The following is a 22,122-nucleotide window of genomic DNA, read 5'->3' as shown; positions in this document are numbered from 1 at the left end:
TAGTGATTTATTATTTTTTTTAAATGCTTTTACCATCAATTTTGTATTTGACAAGAACCAATCATTTAACTATGTTGTGTTAATGGCTACATAAGGGATTAAAAAATAATTTAAGTGCTTGTGTACAATGTTCAATATTCAACAGCACTGTATCGACTTTCTTTTTCTAAGGAAAAATAAAGCTTTTAAATCATATTTAATAATAATCATAGATCTTTTCTGGGGGATTATTTGTATTCAATTTAGTGTGTTTAAAATAAAATCATTATTTTCTTATAAAACATTTGTATTTCTATATTTTTTATGTACAATTCACATGCAAATAATCACAGCATTTGTTTTTATTGTCGTGTTGCTATTAAACCTCCAGCCACTAGATGGCCGAAGTCATGATAATCTCCGGAGAGAGATCCTGGTGTTGACTGAGGACGAGAGGATACAGGCGACTCCAGTTGATTTTCAAAGCTATTATTTATTAATGTGTATAAAATAAAACGATTATTCTTTCTATAAAATGTTAAAATTAATTGGTTTCTTTATGTACAATTCACATGCAAATGATCACAGTATTTATTTTTATTTTTGTGTTGCTATTAAACTTCCGGGCCACTAGATGGCAGCAATCATGATCTCCGGAGCGAGATCATGGTGTTGACTGAGGACGAGAGGATACAGTTGACTCCAGTTGCTTTTTTTAAAGCGAATATGTAATAATCAACCGAAATGTATCAAAATAATTTGTAAGATATCTTGAGCTGAACATGTGGTGTCTAATCATATAGTATTATTAGTGTATCACTACAACCCTGGTTTACTTACTATTTTTACTTGGGGAACAAGGTATTTCTGAAATTCAAGTACCATTGGAAAATATTCGCAGGAGGCATCTGCAGGTTGGAGTTTCTTTTGGTAGAGTTCGGGAAAAATATTACAAAAAAAACAAATAAACCATCAAATAAACTGAATAAATACTTTATTTTTAAAACAATACAGTACTCAGTTCCCACAAAAAAACCAAACCAATAAATGTTGCTTCTAAAGAAAATAGAAAATATTGTAAACATTAAATACTTTTATATTTCTTCATCTGGAAATAATGTAATCTATGAACCTTTTTAGTTTGGGCAAATAAAGTTAAAACTGCTGAAGAACAAACAGGGTTTTTGTTTCTCCAAGTCATCCTCTGTGTCCTCCTTGTACTGCATTTGAAGTCGAAGTATTATTCTACACAGACTAGAGTTGCTGTAGTGCTTCTCCTCTAATGATGCCACATCATCATCTCGCAGTAGAAGATGCTTACGCGTCAATTACAGATGGTTATTGTGAGACAAAATTAAAAGAATGCTTTGCCGTTCGAATTCACAGCATAAATAATTTTGCTGGTGTAAAAAAATCTGTTTCAATGTGTCCTAGTTTGTGTTCTTATTTGCATATTAGCACATTTTAAATCAGGATAACACTTGGGTATTAAAATAACTGGCTGAGAAGAATAAAAATAATAAATAATAAATTACAGATTGTGTAGAGGAAGTTTTTTCTATCTCTTGTATCACTTTCTGTCAATGATAATAGTTTTTGTTATTTTGTCGATACAATGTTGTGGCTCCTCAGATACTACTTTAAGAATATTTCCAAAAAGATAAAATACAAAAAGTCGTCGTCTGTGCCGCTGAACGCTTTACCGTTAAAGTTTAACGAAAGGAAAGTAAAGTTTCTACGCTTCTCTTTGTCTTTTGCAAATACAATTGTACGTGTATTTCCATGTTCTTCTAGAAATCCGGTCCAAAGTTCACTCTCAGATGAGCTTATCCCGTGGTATCTAAGGGATTTATTCATACCACATATCCTTTATAATAAACCTGAGGGCTTGATTCCTAATCCCTGCGTAGGATCACGCATATTCCCATCCATCCTGACGTCTTCCCATTCATTACCGTGACTGAGCTCTTAGAAAAAAAAAAAAAAAGCTCTGTGAGACACAAACATGATGCAACTGCTGTAATGTTGGCTCCAAAAATGCTTGAGATGCCCTGAATGGACTCTTTTGTGTGGAGGCTTGTGTTTGATGTCTGTGAAATTATGTTGTCGAAAAGTTGTTTGCTGGGAATAGAGAACCTTTTCGTCCCTTAAGGTTTGGCTTTTTCAGTGGAAATGTCGCGAGCATATGGGTTTTTAGATCTATTCCTGGATTTCTCGCCAGCCTGCGTCGAATATAATTGGAACTTTAGTAACGTGTATATTTGTTTACCTGCCAGTAAAGAGTCACTTAATACAAGCGTGATGCGCTGATATTTTTATCCTTCAGGCTCTTTTGTTTTATTACATTTTTTATCTAATGTGACTTTAGAATAGAATAGAATAGAAAATCTTTATTCATCCCCAGAGGGGAAACACACTTTTACAACAGCACAGTTTCAGAAGTCATTCGATGGTGGATGAACGAAGAAGGGAATGTTTTTATATGTATTTTAATGTATTAAAACATACGGAGGACGAGCGTTAGCATGAGTTAGCATAGCTTTTTTTTCTTGAGCTATACTTAGACGACCTTGAGATGCGCAAAAATGAATACAGTCCTACTGTTTACCAACTGTTTAATGTTGACGAAGTCGTAAGTGCCTTCATTTGTTTTTTTCAAACCAAAATAAGTCCAAACATACAACAGCTTAAAAAGGTGAATGTATCCTCTTGTCCTCAGTCATGGTGGGATCTGGCAAGATTTCATTGTTCCTGCAGAGGACGTAATGACCGCTGCCATCTAGTGTCCACAAGTTTGATTGCAGCACAAAAAAATAAACAAACTCCCTAAATATCTATAATTGTAAATCAAAAAGTCAATAATATTTTACACACACTTAATTGAAATGTAAACCATTAAAAACTATAATAATACAAATAAAGTTTGATTCAAAAGCCAATTTGCTGCTGTTTTTTCTCCAATATTTAAGTGTTTCAATATTTTCTTTAACTCCACCAGTTTACTCTTCTTGACTCCATTATTTGGGTGTATTTATAGTGAAAATAAAATACATATTTCATATGTTAAAGAAGAAAATATGGAGATATATACAGAGTAATATACATGGAGTGAAGACAGGGTAGAGTGGATGTATTTTAATCTGTATATGTGGTGCAGATATGATCCAGAAATAAGGTAAAAAATGCAAAGTGAGTCCTGGGAGATCTTGATTGTTATGAAAAGTGCTTTTGATTTAAGGCTCTTGTCTTCCTATCTTCAATCTTCTGATCCCAGTTGATCACAAACCCTATTATCAATGCACAGAATATGGAGATGACATCCATCCATATGGATTCATGAATATATATCACACCTTCCTCTCTTCCTGTGGTGCTTCATCACGATCACACATGGCGCTCCTCAGGAAATGGGGTGTGAGAGAAGAAGATCAATAAATTCCCGAGGAACAAACCAGCGAGGACTGGTGTCTCCGACTTGTTTTATCAAGGCTGAGACACTCGGGCGGCTCGTGTCGCCCTGAAGCTGCGAGAAGATGCTGCGTTTTCAGCTGGATATCGGATTTTTCTTATCGTAGTAGTTGATCACAATTGACAGATAATACGGTGAATGAAAATCTACCGATGCGGGGTTTGGAACCAACGACCTGCTTCTGAGAGATATGGAGTGTTGCACTTCTACCTATCAGATCTTCTATTATTCACATGGAAAGTCGAATAATCATAAATACCATGGAAGTGTATCAGAACCTTCAGAATATTGAAAGGTTAAACTATTATTTTGAAATTGTGCTTTTTTCGAGTATTTAAAGGTTGTTCTTACTAAGTAATTGAATTTAATCATTTGTATATTGAAAGGTTTAATTTGTTTTTATTGAATAAAATTATACATATGTTGTTTTATTAAATCATTTAATGAAATTATTTATATATTCATATATTTATTGAATAAATGAATTAAATAATTTTTGAAAGGTTGCATTGAAAAGGTTACATTTTGTTTCTAATAATTAAAATGAAAAGAAAATCATAATATGTTTTAATAAACAAATAGTTTGATGTTCTTACTACACTAATTCAAAAATGCAATTTCTGAATTAAATATTTTATAATTCATATCTTATTAATTTCAATATTGTCTTGCGGCACTATTTTAAGTCTCTTAAATAAAAAAGAAATCTTGAATTTTGTAAATAAATTTTGGAATTATTTGGAATCAGAATAAAAAAAGAAAAGAAAGTAAATCACTTTGGAAATATTCGATTTTTTTATTTGAATTATTTAAAAACCAAAAAAACGTATTCAATTATTATTATTTTTTTAAAAAACTAAAAAAACTAAAAATGTAATGAATTAAACGATTTAAACATTATAATTATCTGGAAATTGTCAATAGGTATGAGTGTGTGTCTGTGAATGGTTGTCTGTCTTGTGTGCCCGGTGACAGACTGGTGTCCTGTCCAGGGTGTCCCCTGCCTCTCGCCCTATGATACTGGAATAGGCTCCAGTCTCCATACGACCCCCATAAGTGATAAAGCGGTAGAAAATGAATGAATGAATAATAATTAATCTAATATTCTGATGGCACTGATATACTTTTATAGAATACTATAAACTAAATACTTTTCAATGCGATATAGATTATAAAACATGTTAAACACTTCTTCGACTAATCCCGTGTTTGTGCTGCTGAATTTCTAATAAATAATTCCAGATGCTCGTCGTCGCCACCAACGGATACGGATCTAAATGTCAACACGGCTTTCACCAGCAGCCGGGTGAGAAAAGTCAAACATGGCCGCCCTCATCCACGCTCGTGTCGAGCTACTTATCAGGTTTCACGGTCCGTCATCGTTTCCTCCCGTGACCGAGCCAGCTTTATTTTTATTCGGAGGAGCTCCTGTGAATCAATACTTCAGATCAGAGAAGTTTAGGAACCATGTCAGCACTCGCGAGAGTTTCCATTTCTTTTTAATGGGTTTCTCTCGGTGCGACTCGTGGTGAGGTCGTGATTCAGCCGAACATTCACTTGACCTCATTATTTTTGGAAGAGATAGAACAAGAAGAAGAAGAAGAAGAAGAAGAAGAAGGAGGACGATTGTGGATCCGGAGCCGTAAAGTGTTTTAGGCTCTTAGTGAAAAAACTCATCCTTTGATCCTCTTTATAATATTGACAAAGACTAAAGCAGCTTAAGCTCTTTTATATCTTCTTAATACCATTCTTTCATTCCACATAATCAAATCAATTAAATTACACTAATTAAAAATGTTGATTAGTTCAACTTTGAATTCCTGAATAATGTTATTTATAATCTTTTGTTATACAGCTAATGTGAAACTAACTTAAAATGTCTCTATGTTCCATCCACAGGAATTGGGTAAAACAACTGTTACTGTTTAAAAATGTGTTGGTTTTTTCTCATTGTAACCTTTGCAGCTCAGTTACTCTAAAAAAATTGACATGACTTTTAGAATTTAAAAAAAAATGTATGACACTGTGAGTATGAGAATGAACTTTTTTTTGACTGCGGAAAGGTTTAATCTCAGCGTTATATTCCTGCACCAACCATCAGTTAAAAACCGTTAAAAAATAAATCATATTTTCACTAGTTTAACAGGTTTGATTTTCTTGACTGAAACAACAAATTTATGTATCAAGAGAAGCAGATAAAAATATCATTTTTCTTTTACAAAACCAAACACAATCCAGAGAGTTATAATAAATAGAACGCGAATGCCCGATTTAAACATTATAATTATCTGGAAATTGTCAATAGGTATGAGTGTGTGTCTGTGAATGGTTGTCTGTCTTGTGTGCCCGGTGACAGACTGGTGTCCTGTCCAGGGTGTCCCCTGCCTCTCGCCCTATGATACTGGAATAGGCTCCAGTCTCCATACGACCCCCATAAGTGATAAAGCGGTAGAAAATGAATGAATGAATAATAATTAATCTAATATTCTGATGGCACTGATATACTTTGATAGAATACTATATACTAAATACTTTTCAATGCGATATAGATTATAAAACCGTTAAACCATCAGTTAAAAACCGTTAAAAAATAAATCATATTTTCACTAGTTTAACAGGTTTGATTTTCTGGAATGAAACAACAAATTTATGTATCAAGAGAAGCAGATAAAAATATAATTTTTCTTTTACAAAACCAAACACAATCCAGAGAGTAATAATAAATAGAACGCGAATGCCTAGTATATACCTGTACTAGTCCGCAGACCGGGGATTAGGAGCCACCGATTAAAAATTAACTACTTGATTTTCTGAAATTCCTGTTTTGGTCTCGGTGTTGTCTTGATCTTTTAAGTATATATTTTATTGAGTATGTTAGATTAAAATTATTATACACTATACGTATATGCCATACTTAAATTAACGCCAAAAGATAATCAAAATATAAAGTATAAATTACTCGCTTCATCTTAGAGCTTAAACATTTGACTACACATTCACTATCAACATTTCACTCCCGGCTGCTTACACTGTTTCATGACAAGCTTGAAACAGAATCAGAGATACGACACTGGTAATTTAAAACATCTGTTTATCTGCAAATAACACCTTAAATAGAAGTAGATCAAAGAACGAAGCAAGACACATCCGGGAAAGGGGGGCTAAAATACAGAAACCCCCACCCGAGAACATTTGAATGATTAGATTACAAGAAAACAAATTAGGAAATTCTCTCTACGGGGGATCAGGACACAGGGAACTTGAAAGAACCATTTGGCCAGAAAGGACGACCCCCTGGGCGGGAAATTTGCCTTAAATATAGCGATGTTTCTACAGATCGGGGCCTTTTCTCCCGGGACTATTGATCTGTACAGTTGCCTAGAGCAAGTGTGACCGATCGATCGTAAAGCTTGTCTTTGTTTGACGACCCATGACACATTCTTGATTGTCTCCGTGTTTTGAACGTTTTAAGTATTGTTTTGATTGTTTAAGTTCTTTGTGACCCTGGTCTGGAAAAGCGCTTTTTAAGTATAAATTACTTACTTAAAAAAAAATTCCCCTGATTCTTTTAAAACACATTCCTTGCATATCATTGATGTAAAAACAGAGATTTCCGAGACCATCATTGTTATGTAGCAACAATGCTAATGCTAAAGCTAAAGATGGGAAGATCCCGAGCTAAAGTACGTTCTAGTTCTGAAGGATTTTGAGGATAATAACGTCAAGTTTGTGTTCGCTTGAAAAATTCAGAGTAAGATAAAGTATTGGCTTGTGAAACTGAGAGGAAGATACAACGGCGAACTAACAGCTCCGTGCTTCATAAATAATTCATACCGACATGTAAACTGTTTGTTTTCCTTTTTTTTACTTGCAAGTAAATAATGGTGACTTTAAACTTGATCTGGTGTCCAAGTGAGTATCTCGCTTCCAAAGTGAAAGTGTTATACAGGAGATCCTTGCATTAAAACATATATCATGAATAAAACAGTTTTAGAAAAGCACCAGGAAGACAAAGAGAAAAGACCTCGTAGGATGATGTAACGCCTCCTCCTGGCTGCTCTATAAATAAATCATCACGCTGACATTCAACCTCTTCGTTTATATACAGGAATCACTGCAGCTCATTTCAACTCTGGTGGTTTACACAAGCTATTTTTACTTCTCACTGATCAAACATGCATTTTCCTGAGGAGTCGCGCCAGTACCCACGTGGCAGTGTTCTTTTTTTCAGACTTCCTCGGCCTTAAATGGATGAAGTTGGTCTGGCTCAACGGCGCAAATGTGATTATCCTGCAAATGAGTGTTTTGTTTCTCAAGTGTCCACCTCATCCGTCTAATTCTCACCATCAAGCTCTTGCTCTCCATTGTTTTTTCCTAACATGGATTTAGCTTCTTGAACGCACCACCCAGTGAGTGCAACTTTTGTTGAATATTTAAAAACATGCTTGAGGCTAAAGCTTCATTAGCCCATACATTGAGTCGCCAGTTGACAGGTGGTGATGGTGAAATAGTCCGCACCGAAGAGGTCATCTTGATCTGGATCTGCCCCGGGGCCTCCTCCAGCTCTCTTAAGTAGATACAGTTTCACGCTGATATCTTGACATATTAAAGATGCTAAAGGTTAAGAAAAGTTACTGAGATTGTCGATGTTGGTTGGAACTGCACAATATTGGAAATAAGTGTGATTTTCGATATTGGTGTCTTGAATTGCGATATCGATATTGATGCGATGTTTTTTTCTTTCATCTAAAAATGTAGGCGTGTGCAGGAGCGAGTACTGTACGGGAGGACTAGGGGTTTATAGAAGGAAAACGATGCGATTTTTCCCTTACGTTTATTTCTGCGCTTCATTGCCGACATGATATGATAAAAATATCACTTATAACGCTCAGTTTCGCGGGAATCGATGCAAGTCCCGGGAAACTGAGTGTTATAAGTGATATTTTTGATATCAGAGAGGAGCTGCCGGCGCGTCATGATATCACCAAATCCATAATAAATTCCACCTCCTTGTACACACACACATTACACTTTATAAATGACCTGATGCTAACAACTTAGCTCGTTAGCATACGGTGAAGACGGACATGTTTACACATGTTTGGAAGTTCACGATCTTATAAGAAAACAACTGAGACGAGATGAAAAGTTCTTACAATATGTTGCTTTAACAAAGGAGGTTGAAAGAGACGAGTGACTGGATCACTAGTGTTTAAGTAGCGCTCATAAGTTGGTAAGATGCGTCGCCATAGCAACCGAGCCTAGCAAGCTGCGCCGCACAGCTCACAGACAGACGGAGACGTGAACGACAACGAGACATAGAAGTACAAATTGACAACTTGACTACAGAACGTGACACTGAATGGTCAAAGTGTGCATTTAAGAAATTATTGATTTATACAATAAAAAATGATCGCACATGTTTTAGATGCATATCGCACTTCCCAACAACGCGATATTGATAATTTTTCGATATATTGTGCAGCCCTAATGTTTGTATTTGCTTGGTGAGAGTTTAATGAAGGAGAAAAATATCACGATTGGACTCGTACTTTCTGGTAAATTCCTATTTTTTTCGGGCTACGACTTGTACAGTTTGAGGATTTTGGTCCCGTGTGTGATGAAGTTTGACATCCCTGATATAGATTGGATTTATATGTGTATTGATGTACATATAAAAAATAGTTTTGGCGTCGGAGAGCTTCCTTAGGTTGGTTAAAATCTCAGCCTCTGTTTCTCTGTGTGGGAAAAGATGGGTTAGTTGTTTCCGACATCTCACTCGTAATCGCTAAAGCTTTATTCCAAGCATCTTCAATTTTAATTTACCTTGTTGTTGCTGCGAAAGTCTGAGCTCACAGTTCGGTTTGAGAACTTTAAAATGGGACTAAATGGTTCATTTTCCAATGTCGCTCTGAATACCAAGCACCTCTGCACACTTTCCTGTTTGCATAACATGATTTATTTTGGCTAAAGCTGTTTTCAAAATTTCCTCCAAGTTAGAGGCTGATTATTCAATGAGACGGTTGCACTTTTCACTTCTTTTTCCCATAATAACCAGACATTTTTCCAAATGATCGAATAGTTTAAGACACATATAACCTCAAAACATTTTTGCAAACCTGGTATAAATGTATATTAATATTGTCTTTTATATTGTGACCCTTGTGTAATTTTTTTACTTAGCAAGATAAAAAAGAACTGTCGCCTGAACAGAAAAGATTCTTCCTCTCTTCGTGCAGCGTCGATGCTAAAGAACAGTTTGATTGCTTTAGTTTGTTTCGCCTGTTCAACCAATCACTGCCTTAGACTGACGTTCGACCCGCCCACTTAATTTACATACGGACATCGAAATGTCAAATACCTAAATAAATAGAAGACAAAATGTATGCATGTATAAATAAAAGTCAAAATGTATAAATGACAAATTGTGTATTTATAAGTAAAATAGCTCCATTCTTTGATAAAAATTAAATTAGAAGTCATTTATTTATTTATTTTATTTTGACATATTGATATTTATCCTAACATTTATATATACATTTATACTTTTTGTTATGCTCCTATACATTTATTTATACATGTATTTATACATAAGTCATTTATCGTCCTTAATAGATGATAGATGGAAACAAGTTTACCATAATTACAATAATTAATAATAATAATGACATTATCTCGTATGTGTTACAGGGTGAAAAGGTAGAATTTAACAATTTTTTACAGACCCTATAATTCCAAAATTAAATTGTTGAGATCTTGCTGGCTTAAGACCTCGGCTCCTGCAATGATCAACTGGATTTCATCTGATAACTATGACATGGATCACAGTCTCTGAGCCTGAGAACATGTTGCATTGAATTGACATTTGAAAGATGACGTTTTATTTCTGAACAGTGCCGTATTGTTCATTAAAAAACGACTGCTTTTTATATGCGAAAATGAATTTTTGATGACGATATATTTCACCATGTTTACATTTTCAAAGGCTCCTGAAACAAAGGGCTTCACAGAATGACCCAGATTGTGGCTTCATTCTCTCCCTGCAGGGCTATAGAAAGTGAACGTTTTTATTTTCCACGGTCGCTGGTGCAAATCCACCAGCTGGCAAAAAAAAAACAAAAAAGAAAACCCCCACACAGTACCGTACCTATGAGAATGTGTTCTTCCCTTGATCAAATATCCCACAGAGCTCTGGATGAAACTGGAATTATTCAATATATCTTCACACTCTTCAAAGAGCTGGAGGTTGGCATAGTTTTGAACATGTGATGGTTTATGAGACAGAAGGAAAATAATTCCGAAGCTCTGTGTTCGCTGGAGGAAAAAAGTGCGTCTGCAGCTGAAAGCATCTTGGAAGACGATGGTTCCATGAGTCAAAGCGAGGAGCACAGCTGGTAATATGACACTCGGAGCTGAAGGGAAGGAAGCAGCAAATGGTTTGGGTAAAGCGATTAGCCAGAGGTCTGCGCTGAGATAAAGAGAATGCATTTCTGATATAGGAACGCAAATGAAATGAAAGCGGAAGCAGATTCTTTTTCCAACAATTGTGACATTTGGATTCACTTGAACTCCTCGTGCTCCAGTTGGAGGAGTTTCTGGTGATTTTCTTGGCTCAAGGGCCGGACGGTCTGTCTCTGACAGCGCAGACTTAATTATGCGGCGTAAAACAGATTCATCCAGAAAAAACTACTCGGCGAAACGAATCCAATTTTCGCAGAAGCCGCCAGAGAATATTGTAATATGGTCCTCGCCGCCCTTAAATCTGGGTTTGATAACGTCACACAACAGAAGATTCTCCCGGAGACTTGGAGAAATAAGTAGCTTAGTATTTCACACCATGTCAATTATTAACAGTATTTTTTTAAGTTGCCTGGATCGGGAGTCGAGGATGAAGGCAATTAAACCAAGTTACGACAGATGAATTTGCATTAGTCGTGTTTGTGTTACAACTGTGAGATCGGTTGTGTTTCCTTCCGTTAGCTCGACATCTGAACTTGTATCTTCACTTGTGGACGTCAGTTTTACTCTGGATTGACATGACATTCGAATGACAGTCGTCGTCATGACACCGAACATGTCTCTGCAATCAAGTCGAACTTGTAAAAGCATCGTAATACAATTTCAAATCAATAAAGTTTTACCTTACCTTACCTTAAAAGCAACAGGTTCGACACGAGGCGCTAACGTAGATTCGGAAGCTACTTGACCTCGGGTCGCGAGTCCGTAATCTAATGACGCCAAACTGTTGGCAAATACACAATAATAACAAGTTCTGTCACGTGTCGACAGTGTAAAATCTACATCACAATTTCATGGAATGCTATTTTTTTTTAAATAAAAAATAAAATAAAGAAAATGCACACTGACTCTACAGTAGGTGGCGATAGACACAAAACGGAAAGTGATGAAGGTCATTTTACAGTTTTTTTTTTACTTTTTTTACTTGTTTTAAAAAGTGAAAATATATGGTAACATATTCCAAATTTACAGTTTTATTTAGACTTTTGAACTTTAATTTGTGTGTTATTTGACAAGGATTTTTTATTTTTTGCATCCCAAATGTGTTGTGTTATTTAAGACAGCTTTTTTACTGTTCCATATTTAAAGATATTTTATTCAAATGAATTTATTCATCAATCAATTCAACTCTTTTCTTAATAATATGTTGTGTTGGTCATACGATGACTTGTGTATTATTACCCGAAAAATTGCATATTCAATTGCAGTATTGGTAAAGAAAATCACAGTTTTTTTCTTTTTCTTTTTACATCAAAGTGCATGAATAAGAAAACCTTCAAACCCTGACTGTATCCAGATGGATTTACACAACACCACCAAAATATTTTCACCCCTTCCTTGTCTCAAGACTTACCGAAAGACCACTAAAATATATTTTTAACTATAACAAACTACACGATAGAAGACAACACTGTTATTATTAAATATCGTAATGTTTTTCACTTTTACCGTTTCTATATAGAAAAACAGCTCTGTTGTTCCACCTTTAGTATTACATCTATCTTTTTGGTTTACATTTGAATAAAGTCTGTATTAAAAAAAATATTCTGTGAGATCCTGGCTATGACTGAGGACTAGAGGATACAGTGACTCCAGCAGCTTTTATTGCTGATGTTTGGACATATTTTGCTTTCAAAACAAATTAAAGTAGTTACGACTTTGTCAAGAGTCATGTGGTCTGTAAATACTACAACACCAGAGTCAAGTACTCGACAATACTACACATATATACTTGTTACTATAATGTGTTGTTGCTCCTGTATCGTGATATTTATGGCATCACCAGATTCTAGACACGTTGAAGCTTGTTTTGTCAATAACGTTGATAGATATTCCAGTTAATAGTCCCTATAGAATGAAACATTAGCCTTTGAATCATCCATAAGAACTCCTGGCGGATCTGAGGCGTCGACGGGCGACAATAAGTGTCAGATCTGGCAGCAGAGTCGTCGTCCTCTGACGTCAATCTCTCTCCGGGGAGGTGACGACGAGTGACAACGACCTCGTCACTCTTCCCTGACACCTCTTTATCTCCCTCTGACACGACGCTGTAATGACATTCTTGTAATGTTTAACCTTTCATCTGCTGTTTAAAAAAAAGAGTTTTCTGATGGTTCCTTCTCTTCTGCAGGGCAGCTGGAAGTGGCGCCGCCGACACGAGCGCAGCTGAGATACGGTAAGTTAAGTTAAGGTTACCTAACAATGGATCACAGAATCATCGATCAGAGGATTATTTATAATTAACCTCGGAGCCGAAGACACGCCTCGGCTCTTGTTCGACTTAAAACTGGATTAGTTTTCGCCGCGTCTCAAACAATCTCCGGAGAAACTTAATAAACCTTCAGGTGGAAGGATGTGAATTTTTCAAGACGACAAGACGCTTGATCCACTTCAGAAGATGCTGACACGGCATATTTTAGTTTTTTTTAAATAATTCAGAGGTTTTTCTCTTGAGTGTTCCCTCTTCAGATGACAAACACAAAAACACGAGTCGGGAGAAGAGAGAGTTCTTGTCAGATCCAGACTCCCTCGTGCTTCACGTTTATTATCGTTGCCGGCGTCTGTTGTTACAGAAAATAAACGAGTGAATCCCTTCTTTTGGATCAGCATTCTTCTCCTGACTCGTCGCAATAAAACGCAGCATTTCAGGGTTTTTTCGGAGAATAAAGTACGACTCGTGTCGTCCTTTGTTTCGTCGACACTTTCGCAGAAAATCGCAGCGGCGAAAGTTACTTGTTTGAAACTAATGTTGGAGGCTGGAAATACATCAAAGGCTCGATGACTCTGCAGAAATAGTTTCTACAGAGAAATGAAAGGCAGATTTGATGCAAATGAAAAACGCATTAACAATTCATGCCTTATTAATTCTATTCTTTTAATTAAATTCTGCAGTTTTCGGCTCTGAATTCATTTATTCAAATGATTTATGAGACTTTGTTTTTCCCGGACGAAAATGTTTAGAGACTCTCATGACTTCAAATATGGAAATAATTCTTAATATTTATAAGAACGTTTACCGATGATCCGCCATCTTGTTTTAGGAGGAATTCAAACCTGCCCTGAAACTGATTCAATAATGAAATATTGAACGTTTACTTTAGACTTAAGATCAATGTCTCAACTTTAGTCGAAAATATTAAATTAAAGACAATATTTAATGTCCCACAAAGGATGTATTATGCAAAATAAAATGAATGTCAATTGTTTTATGATGATAAAAATAACGAAACTAAGGGATAAATAACACATGACACATTAATTACTTTCAAAATTGACGGGAATAATGTAAAACAACTTTTATTTTATTTTTAAATGTTGAATACAAAAAGATATACGAGGAAGATTTTTATAAATCAAAATATATTTAAGTAAGTAAGTAAGTAATTGTTACTTGTATAGCGCTTTTCCAGACCAGGGTCACAAAGCGCTTAAACATTCAAAACAATATTCAATAAAGTATATACTTTAAAGATCAAGATAATACTGATAACATAACAGGAGTTCCAGAAAATCAAGGAAAAGCCTGAACAAATAGAAGAAAAAAAATTATAATACAAATTAAATCAATATTTCTACTAATATTTCTTAGATAAACCTAAAGAAAATAAACTTTTATTTCAAAAATATAATTAAAAATTAAATATAGTTATTATGTTGTTCAAAAAACATATTTATTACAGGAAAATAAACATATTTTATATAATATTTAATTTTCACATATCTCTGGGCTCCAGATTCAATTTAATACTACATTTAGCTTTATGTAACTCTGATTCAAAACTTGTGAAATATAGGCTTATTCTTGAGAATACAGGGATTATTATTACTTGTGTTTTTATCAATATTTAATCTGTGTCCCAAGAGTTTGATGTTTTCTTCTTGTGTCTCAGTTCTGCTGCACAACGCTCTCCCTTTCGTCGGCTTTGGATTCCTGGACAACTGCATCATGATCGTTGCTGTGAGTGTTTTACAGAAACAAGTGTTTTTCATGTGTAAACCTGGTGTTTCTATTACAACGAAACAACAACATACACGTTTGTACTTCCAGCCTCTTTATTTACCCTCTTTGATGCTGAAATAATGAACTGAAATATATGTAGATTATTTTTCATCGTGATTCAAAGCTCTGCCTGTTGTTGATTAAATCCTAGATAATGAATTCTTACGGGGCGTCTCGCAGGAGGACAGGAATGATTAATGCTGGATATTAAAGAGGAATATTCGTCGTTTGAAATGTGGTTTTCTTTGAATAAATAGTTTTAATTCATGTTTTAAATCCCTAAAGTCCAACAATACCGTATTTGAGATTAACATTGAGCTCAAATCAAAGGGTCTCACTGGTGAAAATAAACAAGCAAAATATATAAAAGTGAAAAATAAGCAACAACAGACAATAGATAATCTTCATGGAAAACACGATAAATCTAGAGATTTGTTTCCTTAACAACAGGGACTGTATTGACTATTATTAAATATTACTAATCCATTACTCATTACTCATTTGGAAAAAAAATGTCTGTATTTGAAACTTTAAAATGCTGTTTTCTTATGTATTGGTTGTGTTAAGAAAAATGCCTGTAACTTTTATTGAAAATAATTGTATTCTCTTTTTTTCTAAGGGAACTCAAATTGAATTATCCATCGGAGTGATCCTGGGAATTTCTACCATGGCAGGTAAGAGAAACGGATCTTTAGTTTACTCTAGCTATTCTTTTTATTTTTGCAGCCTGATCAGCTGTTTCATGAAACCTCATCAGCTGTTTAATGAAGCCTCATCAGCTGATTCATTAAACCTCATCAGCTGTTTCATGAAGCCTCATCAGCTGTTTCATGAAGCCTCATCAGCTGTTTCATTAAACCTCATCAGCTTATTCATGAAGCCTCATCAGCTGTTTCATGAAGCCTCATCAGCTGTTTCATTAAACCTCATCAGCTTATTCATGAAGCCTCATCAGCTGTTTCATGAAGCCTCATCAGCTGTTTCATTAAACCTCATCAGCTTATTCATGAAGCCTCATCAGCTGTTTCATGAAGCCTCATCAGCTGTTTCATTAAACCTCATCAGCTTATTCATGAAGCCTCATCAGCTGTTTCATGAAGCCTCATCAGCTGTTTCATTAAACCTCATCAGCTTATTCATGAAGCCTCATCAGCTGTTTCATTAAACCTCATCAGCTTATTCATGAAGCCTCATCAGCTGTTCTATGAAGCCTCATCAGCTGTTTATCAATCAATCATCATCAATTAGTTAATAGTAAAATGTTAATGAACATGTTATTGTCATATGTATTTTCAAATAAAACTATATGTTTTATTTGTTTTAACCAAATTCAGAAACATTCTTAATGCTTTAAACAAATCACGAGGGATTTAATTCGACTCTGTCGCAGGCGATTGAACGACTGAGTTTTCTAATTACAAGTCACAGTATTTCATTATTCAAGTGGCTTCTCTGTTGCCAGCTGCCTCATGGACACTTGGAACAATTCAACACAGTTAATGATACAGAAGATTTCAATCACTGCTGCGTAACAAAGAGCCAGAAAAACACCAGCTTGTCTCCGCAAATGTGGTTGGTATGAAAAATGATATTTACAGCAAAAAACAAACAACACGACGATTCAATCATTTCTCAGTTCTCGAGTGTTGACTCTGTGTTTTGCCTCGACTATCTACAGACGCAGATGTGTGTATTTTATCCTCCACTGGGTATTACGAGGCGCAGCTCACAGTTTTAGTCAGGCAGGCGAGAGACTTCTTCTCCCATTTGTTTCACACATCGTTTATCCTGCAGTGGTTTCTCTGTGGAGCAGAGTCGCTCGGTGCTGCTCTTGATATATATGTGAGCCAAAGAACTGAGGGTCATGTTCTGACCATTCAATCATTGAATATTTACCCTTTATCTCATAATGTACTGCAACATTTAAAGCTCTTGTAACAAGTAAAACATCTTTTTTTTTTTGGTTAAAAATGTAAAATAATTAATAATGTGTCAAAAAATGATAAACCGATATATATATATATATATATATATATATATATATATATATATATATATATATTTATATTTATATTAGTTACTGTTTCGATATTCAACAGCACTGTATCAATTTAAAAAAGAACAAAAAACGAATGATATTTTATTATTTCATGATCATTTTTTATGGTGTATATTTCTATAAAGTGTGTGTAAAAATCAAATATTTATTGCTTTACAATCAACATGCAAATATTCACAGCGTTTGTTCATTTTTTGTGTTGCAATTAAACTTCCGGCCACTAGATCGAGCGGTCATTACGTCCTCCGCAGCTTAAAGTTAATCCCGCGAGATCCCGCCATGACTGAGGACGAGAGGATACAGTCACCTCAAGTAGCTTTTAAAGATGAATTTTGTACATATTTACAGTTTTTTTTATTAATAAATAGGAGAAAGAGAGTGAGTTTACTATCTCTGATTTAATCATATTGTGATCTTAATATATTGTTATTTCAAATTGTGAGATTAGCAAAACCAAGATATAGTTTTAACGTCACTAATGGTGGTAAAGTTTAACATGATATTTTTCCCATTAACAACTCAAAATATGAATCATGAAAGTATCATATATATATATATATATATATATATTAAGTAAGTAAGTAATTTATATTTATATAGCGCTTTTCCAGACCAGGGTCACAAAGCGCTTAAACAATCAAAACAATACACAATTTGATATGTTTATTTAGATTGGATTAGTTTACAGCAGCATCAGGGGAAACAAATACAATAATCAAGAGCACACATCAAAAAATGAATAAAATACTTAAATAACAAATCAAATAATTTATTATATATATATATATATAGAGAGAGAGAGAGAGAGAATAAATGTATACTGTTCTCTTAAATGACCTCCTTGGCAGAAGTATCTATTGTCTCAGTGCTTCACTAGTTACAACTTATGGTTCCTGACTATGAAAGTTTATTTTTCAGGGAGATTTTCAAGAGACTTTTCTCGAGGTAGATCTTGGGAGTCTTGCTCTTGAGTGAAGGGAGAAAACTCAGTCAGGTAACAAACATGAATGTTTAGATAAAACTCAAGATCACACATAGAAAACACAAAAAGAAAAACGCCGGCGAACGAATCGTATCACAGATGGATGATAAGAATAGAAGCCGTGAACAATAGAAGGCGGAGGAGAGCGGGACTCGCACACAAAAAATGAGTTGTGACCTCTGACCTCCGCCTGTAATTACCTCCGAGTGCTTGGACCATTAAATCCCACCTGCCGGGTTCTCCATTTCACCTGGACTCCAGAGCTCTTTTGATTGATCGTGACAACCTTTTATACTTTCTATTTATGGATCTAACCCACTTCATTCTACGAGACCATGTGATCACAACAGTTTCAGCGGTTCAGAGAAATACTCTGAGGGTTCAGACAGGAGGTGATACCATCTCTGGTGGCAGGTAACTGGGTCGGATCCAAGAGCCTCAGGTGCAGAAGAGGAACTCTAACATGTAATCCAAGTCATTGTAACCAGGAAATATATCATTTCTTTAACCTTTTCCTACTAAAATTAAATACATTACCTGTTTTTTTAATTTGTATTTTATAACTATGGGTGTAAAAACATATCAATACGCCTAAAAATCCCAATTCTTTCACGATACTGTATCAACAGCTCTTTATTAATTAAACAATTAAGACACAAATAACCCGTTGATTTTGCTTGTAGTTTTGTGACTGATGCCTTTGACAGTATTGTGTGTTTACTATGCTTTGACAGTTTTTCCTGCAATTAAAAGTATTTGCAGCTGATTATAAATGCAGCTGGTTTCAAAGTATATTGTTGCAGTATCGCAATATATATTGTACTGCTGTCCCTGTATCGTGATACGTATAGCATCGCCAGATTCTTGACAAGAACTCTATAATGATGGCAGTAATGGATTTAAACTATTTTTACGCATTTATAATAATTAATATAAGTCCTGCCCCTTTTTTAAATTGTTTATTTGTCGTTTAATAAATCATTTTTTTGAGCCGGTGTGGAAGGACTAGAACTGAATCTAACAATGGTTTTATGCACAATTAAGAGGCTGAAAGATTTGAAACTGGCCATTTAACTAAAATATAGTATCACTTTCCAACTCATTTTATCAAGTACATGTCATTTTCCCTCAATCCAACACAATATATGGATCGTTGAAGTTGTAGCTTCATTTCTCACTCTCCGACTCGTCTTCTAACTCAAATGTCTTTCTCCCTTTACTCATCACAATTAATTAAACATTGAAGTCCTCTTTTTATCTTATTTTATGCCGGGTTTTTGACAGCGTTATCAAGAACGACCCCGTTGGCGACAGTATGTGCTTTACTAATACTTTCTGATTCATTTTCTAACTCTAACGCATTTTAACATCTTTATTGTTTCATACATCGTTGGAAAGCTTTTGCTTTAAAAAAAATTGTCCAGGAGTCACTCTCAATGCGTGTGCAGGTGAATCTTGTCTATGTTTAGGGAAACAAAGTAGCAAAGGTTGTGTTGATGTTAATCACTGGTTCATTTTTAGCAGGTGCGATGACAAAAGTGTCCAGTAGGAGTGCTATTGTGGCTCGGTATTGATCGGTTTTTGGGGTTTTTTAGTTTAAAATTTTTGATACTGGTACTGATACTATTGTTATGGTACCAGTTCTTGAACAAATTTTTTTTTTTGAAGATGAATGAAATAAAACAGTACAAATCTAAAGTTTAATTTTTCAGAATTGAGTAATTAAGTTGAATTATTCATTGAATGAGCAATTTTCTTAAAAAAAAACTCATCACCAAAACTAAAACAAATCATTTTCAGTGTAAAATATCACTTTCTGATTAAATGAATCTGATTTTTCACTTTTTTAATCAGTTTTCCTGAAAGAAATCCACACAAGTTTTTGAAAAATGAAGCATGTTTGGCCACGACTGAAGCATTTCTGTCGGTGAAACAAAAGAACCAAAGTTCCATACCAAACCCTAAGTGCTCCTGAGTCCATTGAAGGTGTGGAGAGAAACAAGACAACAGTAAGAACCTAACATCATGTCCTAAAAGACCATTTTTAAGGAAACAAATGGTTTCCTGCTTCTTCCCCAAACACAACACGGCTCCCTCCTGATGCATTTCCTCAATTAGTGTAAATGTTTCTCCGGCTCTCGTTAATTACCGTCGACTCCAAACAAACCTGTGGCGTGTCGTGATCCCGAAGTTTAGTCCGAGACCATCTGTCGGTGGATTCACAGCGAACTACAGTCGGTCTCGCGCTCGCTAATTAGACGGCGGGTCTGTGAAGTCTCGCCTCGGCGTAGAGTAATGAGAGTCCGGGGGGAGCGTGTGAAGCTGCACATTTACAAACGTGTGAGGAGGTGGATTAGAATGAAATATTTGGTTCGTGGGGCAGTTTATCCTCACACGGCCTACGTTTTGTCGCTGAAATGACTGCAGAAAAGAAGCGAGATTAAGTCCTGGATGTGTCCTGATGATTCTACGTTGTTCCCTTGGTTTTCCAAAAGTCAATTCTGAAAGTAATTAACGTTCCAATTAATTATTCCTTAGTTTAAAACAATTGAAATTCATTTTATCTCGCATATTAAATACTTTTGTGGGACATTAAATATTGTCTTTACATAGGAGATCCTTCAGATTTTAACCAATGACTGCTCAGCTCCACTTTTTAACCCCTTTTTAATCCACTGCACATCCATTTAACCCCTTAAAACCCATATTTAAATGATATCTGTCACAGTCATCCATAATAATTATAAGTTAATAGGTTTTTATTTTCAATAATTGGTTTTTAATTGTATTTTAAAATGTTCAATTGGTTTCATTTTTTTCTAATTACTGAATGAAAAAATAGAATACTTTAAAAAAGGATGGGTTTTTTTTTATATTCTAATTTCAATAATTAAAAAATAAATTGAATTAATTCATTATTCTTTAATTTGTTAGTCTTTTAAATTCACTTAAAAAATGGTCGTATAATATTGACATGATTGGCTGAAAGTTCGGTCAAGTAAAGCTCTAGTACTCTTTAGAAAACAACATTTCAATAACAAAAATAAAAGTATCATTTAAAAAGTTACATGAAACCATTCAATATTCCCACGACACTGACTTCCATAGTAAACACTGCACAAGCATGAAGTTACACTGTTTTTTTATTGTAAAATGTATTGATTTTTGTCTTTATTTCTGATCAGAAATCTCAAATATTTCATCAATTGTCCACCAAAAATGTCACTTAACTTCCTTGAAGGCTTCATGTGTTAACAATCGAAGTGTATGTTCTTTGGCGTGTGATGCTGTGAAGATTATACAACATGTATCGTTGAATTGCGACTCATTATTTTGTGAATATATGAATCTTGAGAGGAGAGTGAGAGTCTCCTAAGTGTCCAGAGACGATACAAACGGCACAATAACGTGGTTCTGAGTAGAAATGGAAATCATCCACGATGGTGATGATTGTATTCATGCCCGAGTCACATCTCCACGGATTATATTATCGCTCACGAGCCGCTGATGCTTGCTTGGAAATTGTGTCTCTGTTTTATTTCCCAAAGCCTGGAAAGTCATTTTCACGCTCAATCTCGTGCTTGTTGGCCGTCGTTTCACGGATCGTCTTGTCACCGTGTTTCTGTCTCTTCCAGCTGCGGCCCTTGGCAACCTGGTGTCTGATCTGGCAGGACTCGGGTGAGACACACACACACACACACACACACACACACACACACACACACACACACACACTCCACCGCCAACAAATTCCCAGATTCCGTTTTATCTCTTTTTTTTTGGTGCGAATCCTGTTGTTTGCATATTTCGTCTCTACAAAGATTTATTGATTTAAAGAAGAAAAATGTGCTTTTTTCAAATATTGTAGAGAAAGTACAAAGAATAATAAACAAAGTGCATCTTTTATTATTTATTTAACTTATGTTTTATTAGTAAAAAAGAAGTTGTTTAGTAGAATTTAATTCATGCATGAATGAAAACTCTAAATGGGGTAAAAATGTGTTATTTTTTAGTATTAAAAAAACAAGATAAAACTTTTTTTAATTTTAATTATTTTCTAACAAAATATCAAAATAAATCTGGGCTTTAAAGTTAAAGTTAAGAAGCGGAAAATA

General features: G+C 34.9%; 1 protein-coding gene across 1 annotated transcript in view; it reads left to right on the top strand.

The window, feature by feature from the left end:
• The window catches only part of LOC148062833 (transmembrane protein 65-like), a 47,045-nt gene that overhangs the window by 9,710 nt on the left and 15,213 nt on the right, over positions 1 to 22,122 (top strand). Inside the window, exons 3-6 of the mRNA XM_087779031.1 lie at positions 13,098 to 13,142; positions 14,857 to 14,924; positions 15,586 to 15,640; positions 21,643 to 21,685. Coding sequence (XP_087635157.1) covers positions 13,098 to 13,142; positions 14,857 to 14,924; positions 15,586 to 15,640; positions 21,643 to 21,685 — 211 coding nt within the window. The remainder of the gene's footprint in view (positions 1 to 13,097; positions 13,143 to 14,856; positions 14,925 to 15,585; positions 15,641 to 21,642; positions 21,686 to 22,122) is intronic.

This window comes from Callionymus lyra, chromosome 17, assembly GCF_982586985.1.
Source record: "Callionymus lyra chromosome 17, fCalLyr1.hap1.1, whole genome shotgun sequence".
In the NCBI taxonomy this organism is placed as follows: domain Eukaryota; kingdom Metazoa; phylum Chordata; class Actinopteri; order Syngnathiformes; family Callionymidae; genus Callionymus; species Callionymus lyra.
The sequence above is the reverse complement of the archived record's forward strand: the minus strand, read 5'-3'. Positions and strand labels throughout refer to the sequence as shown.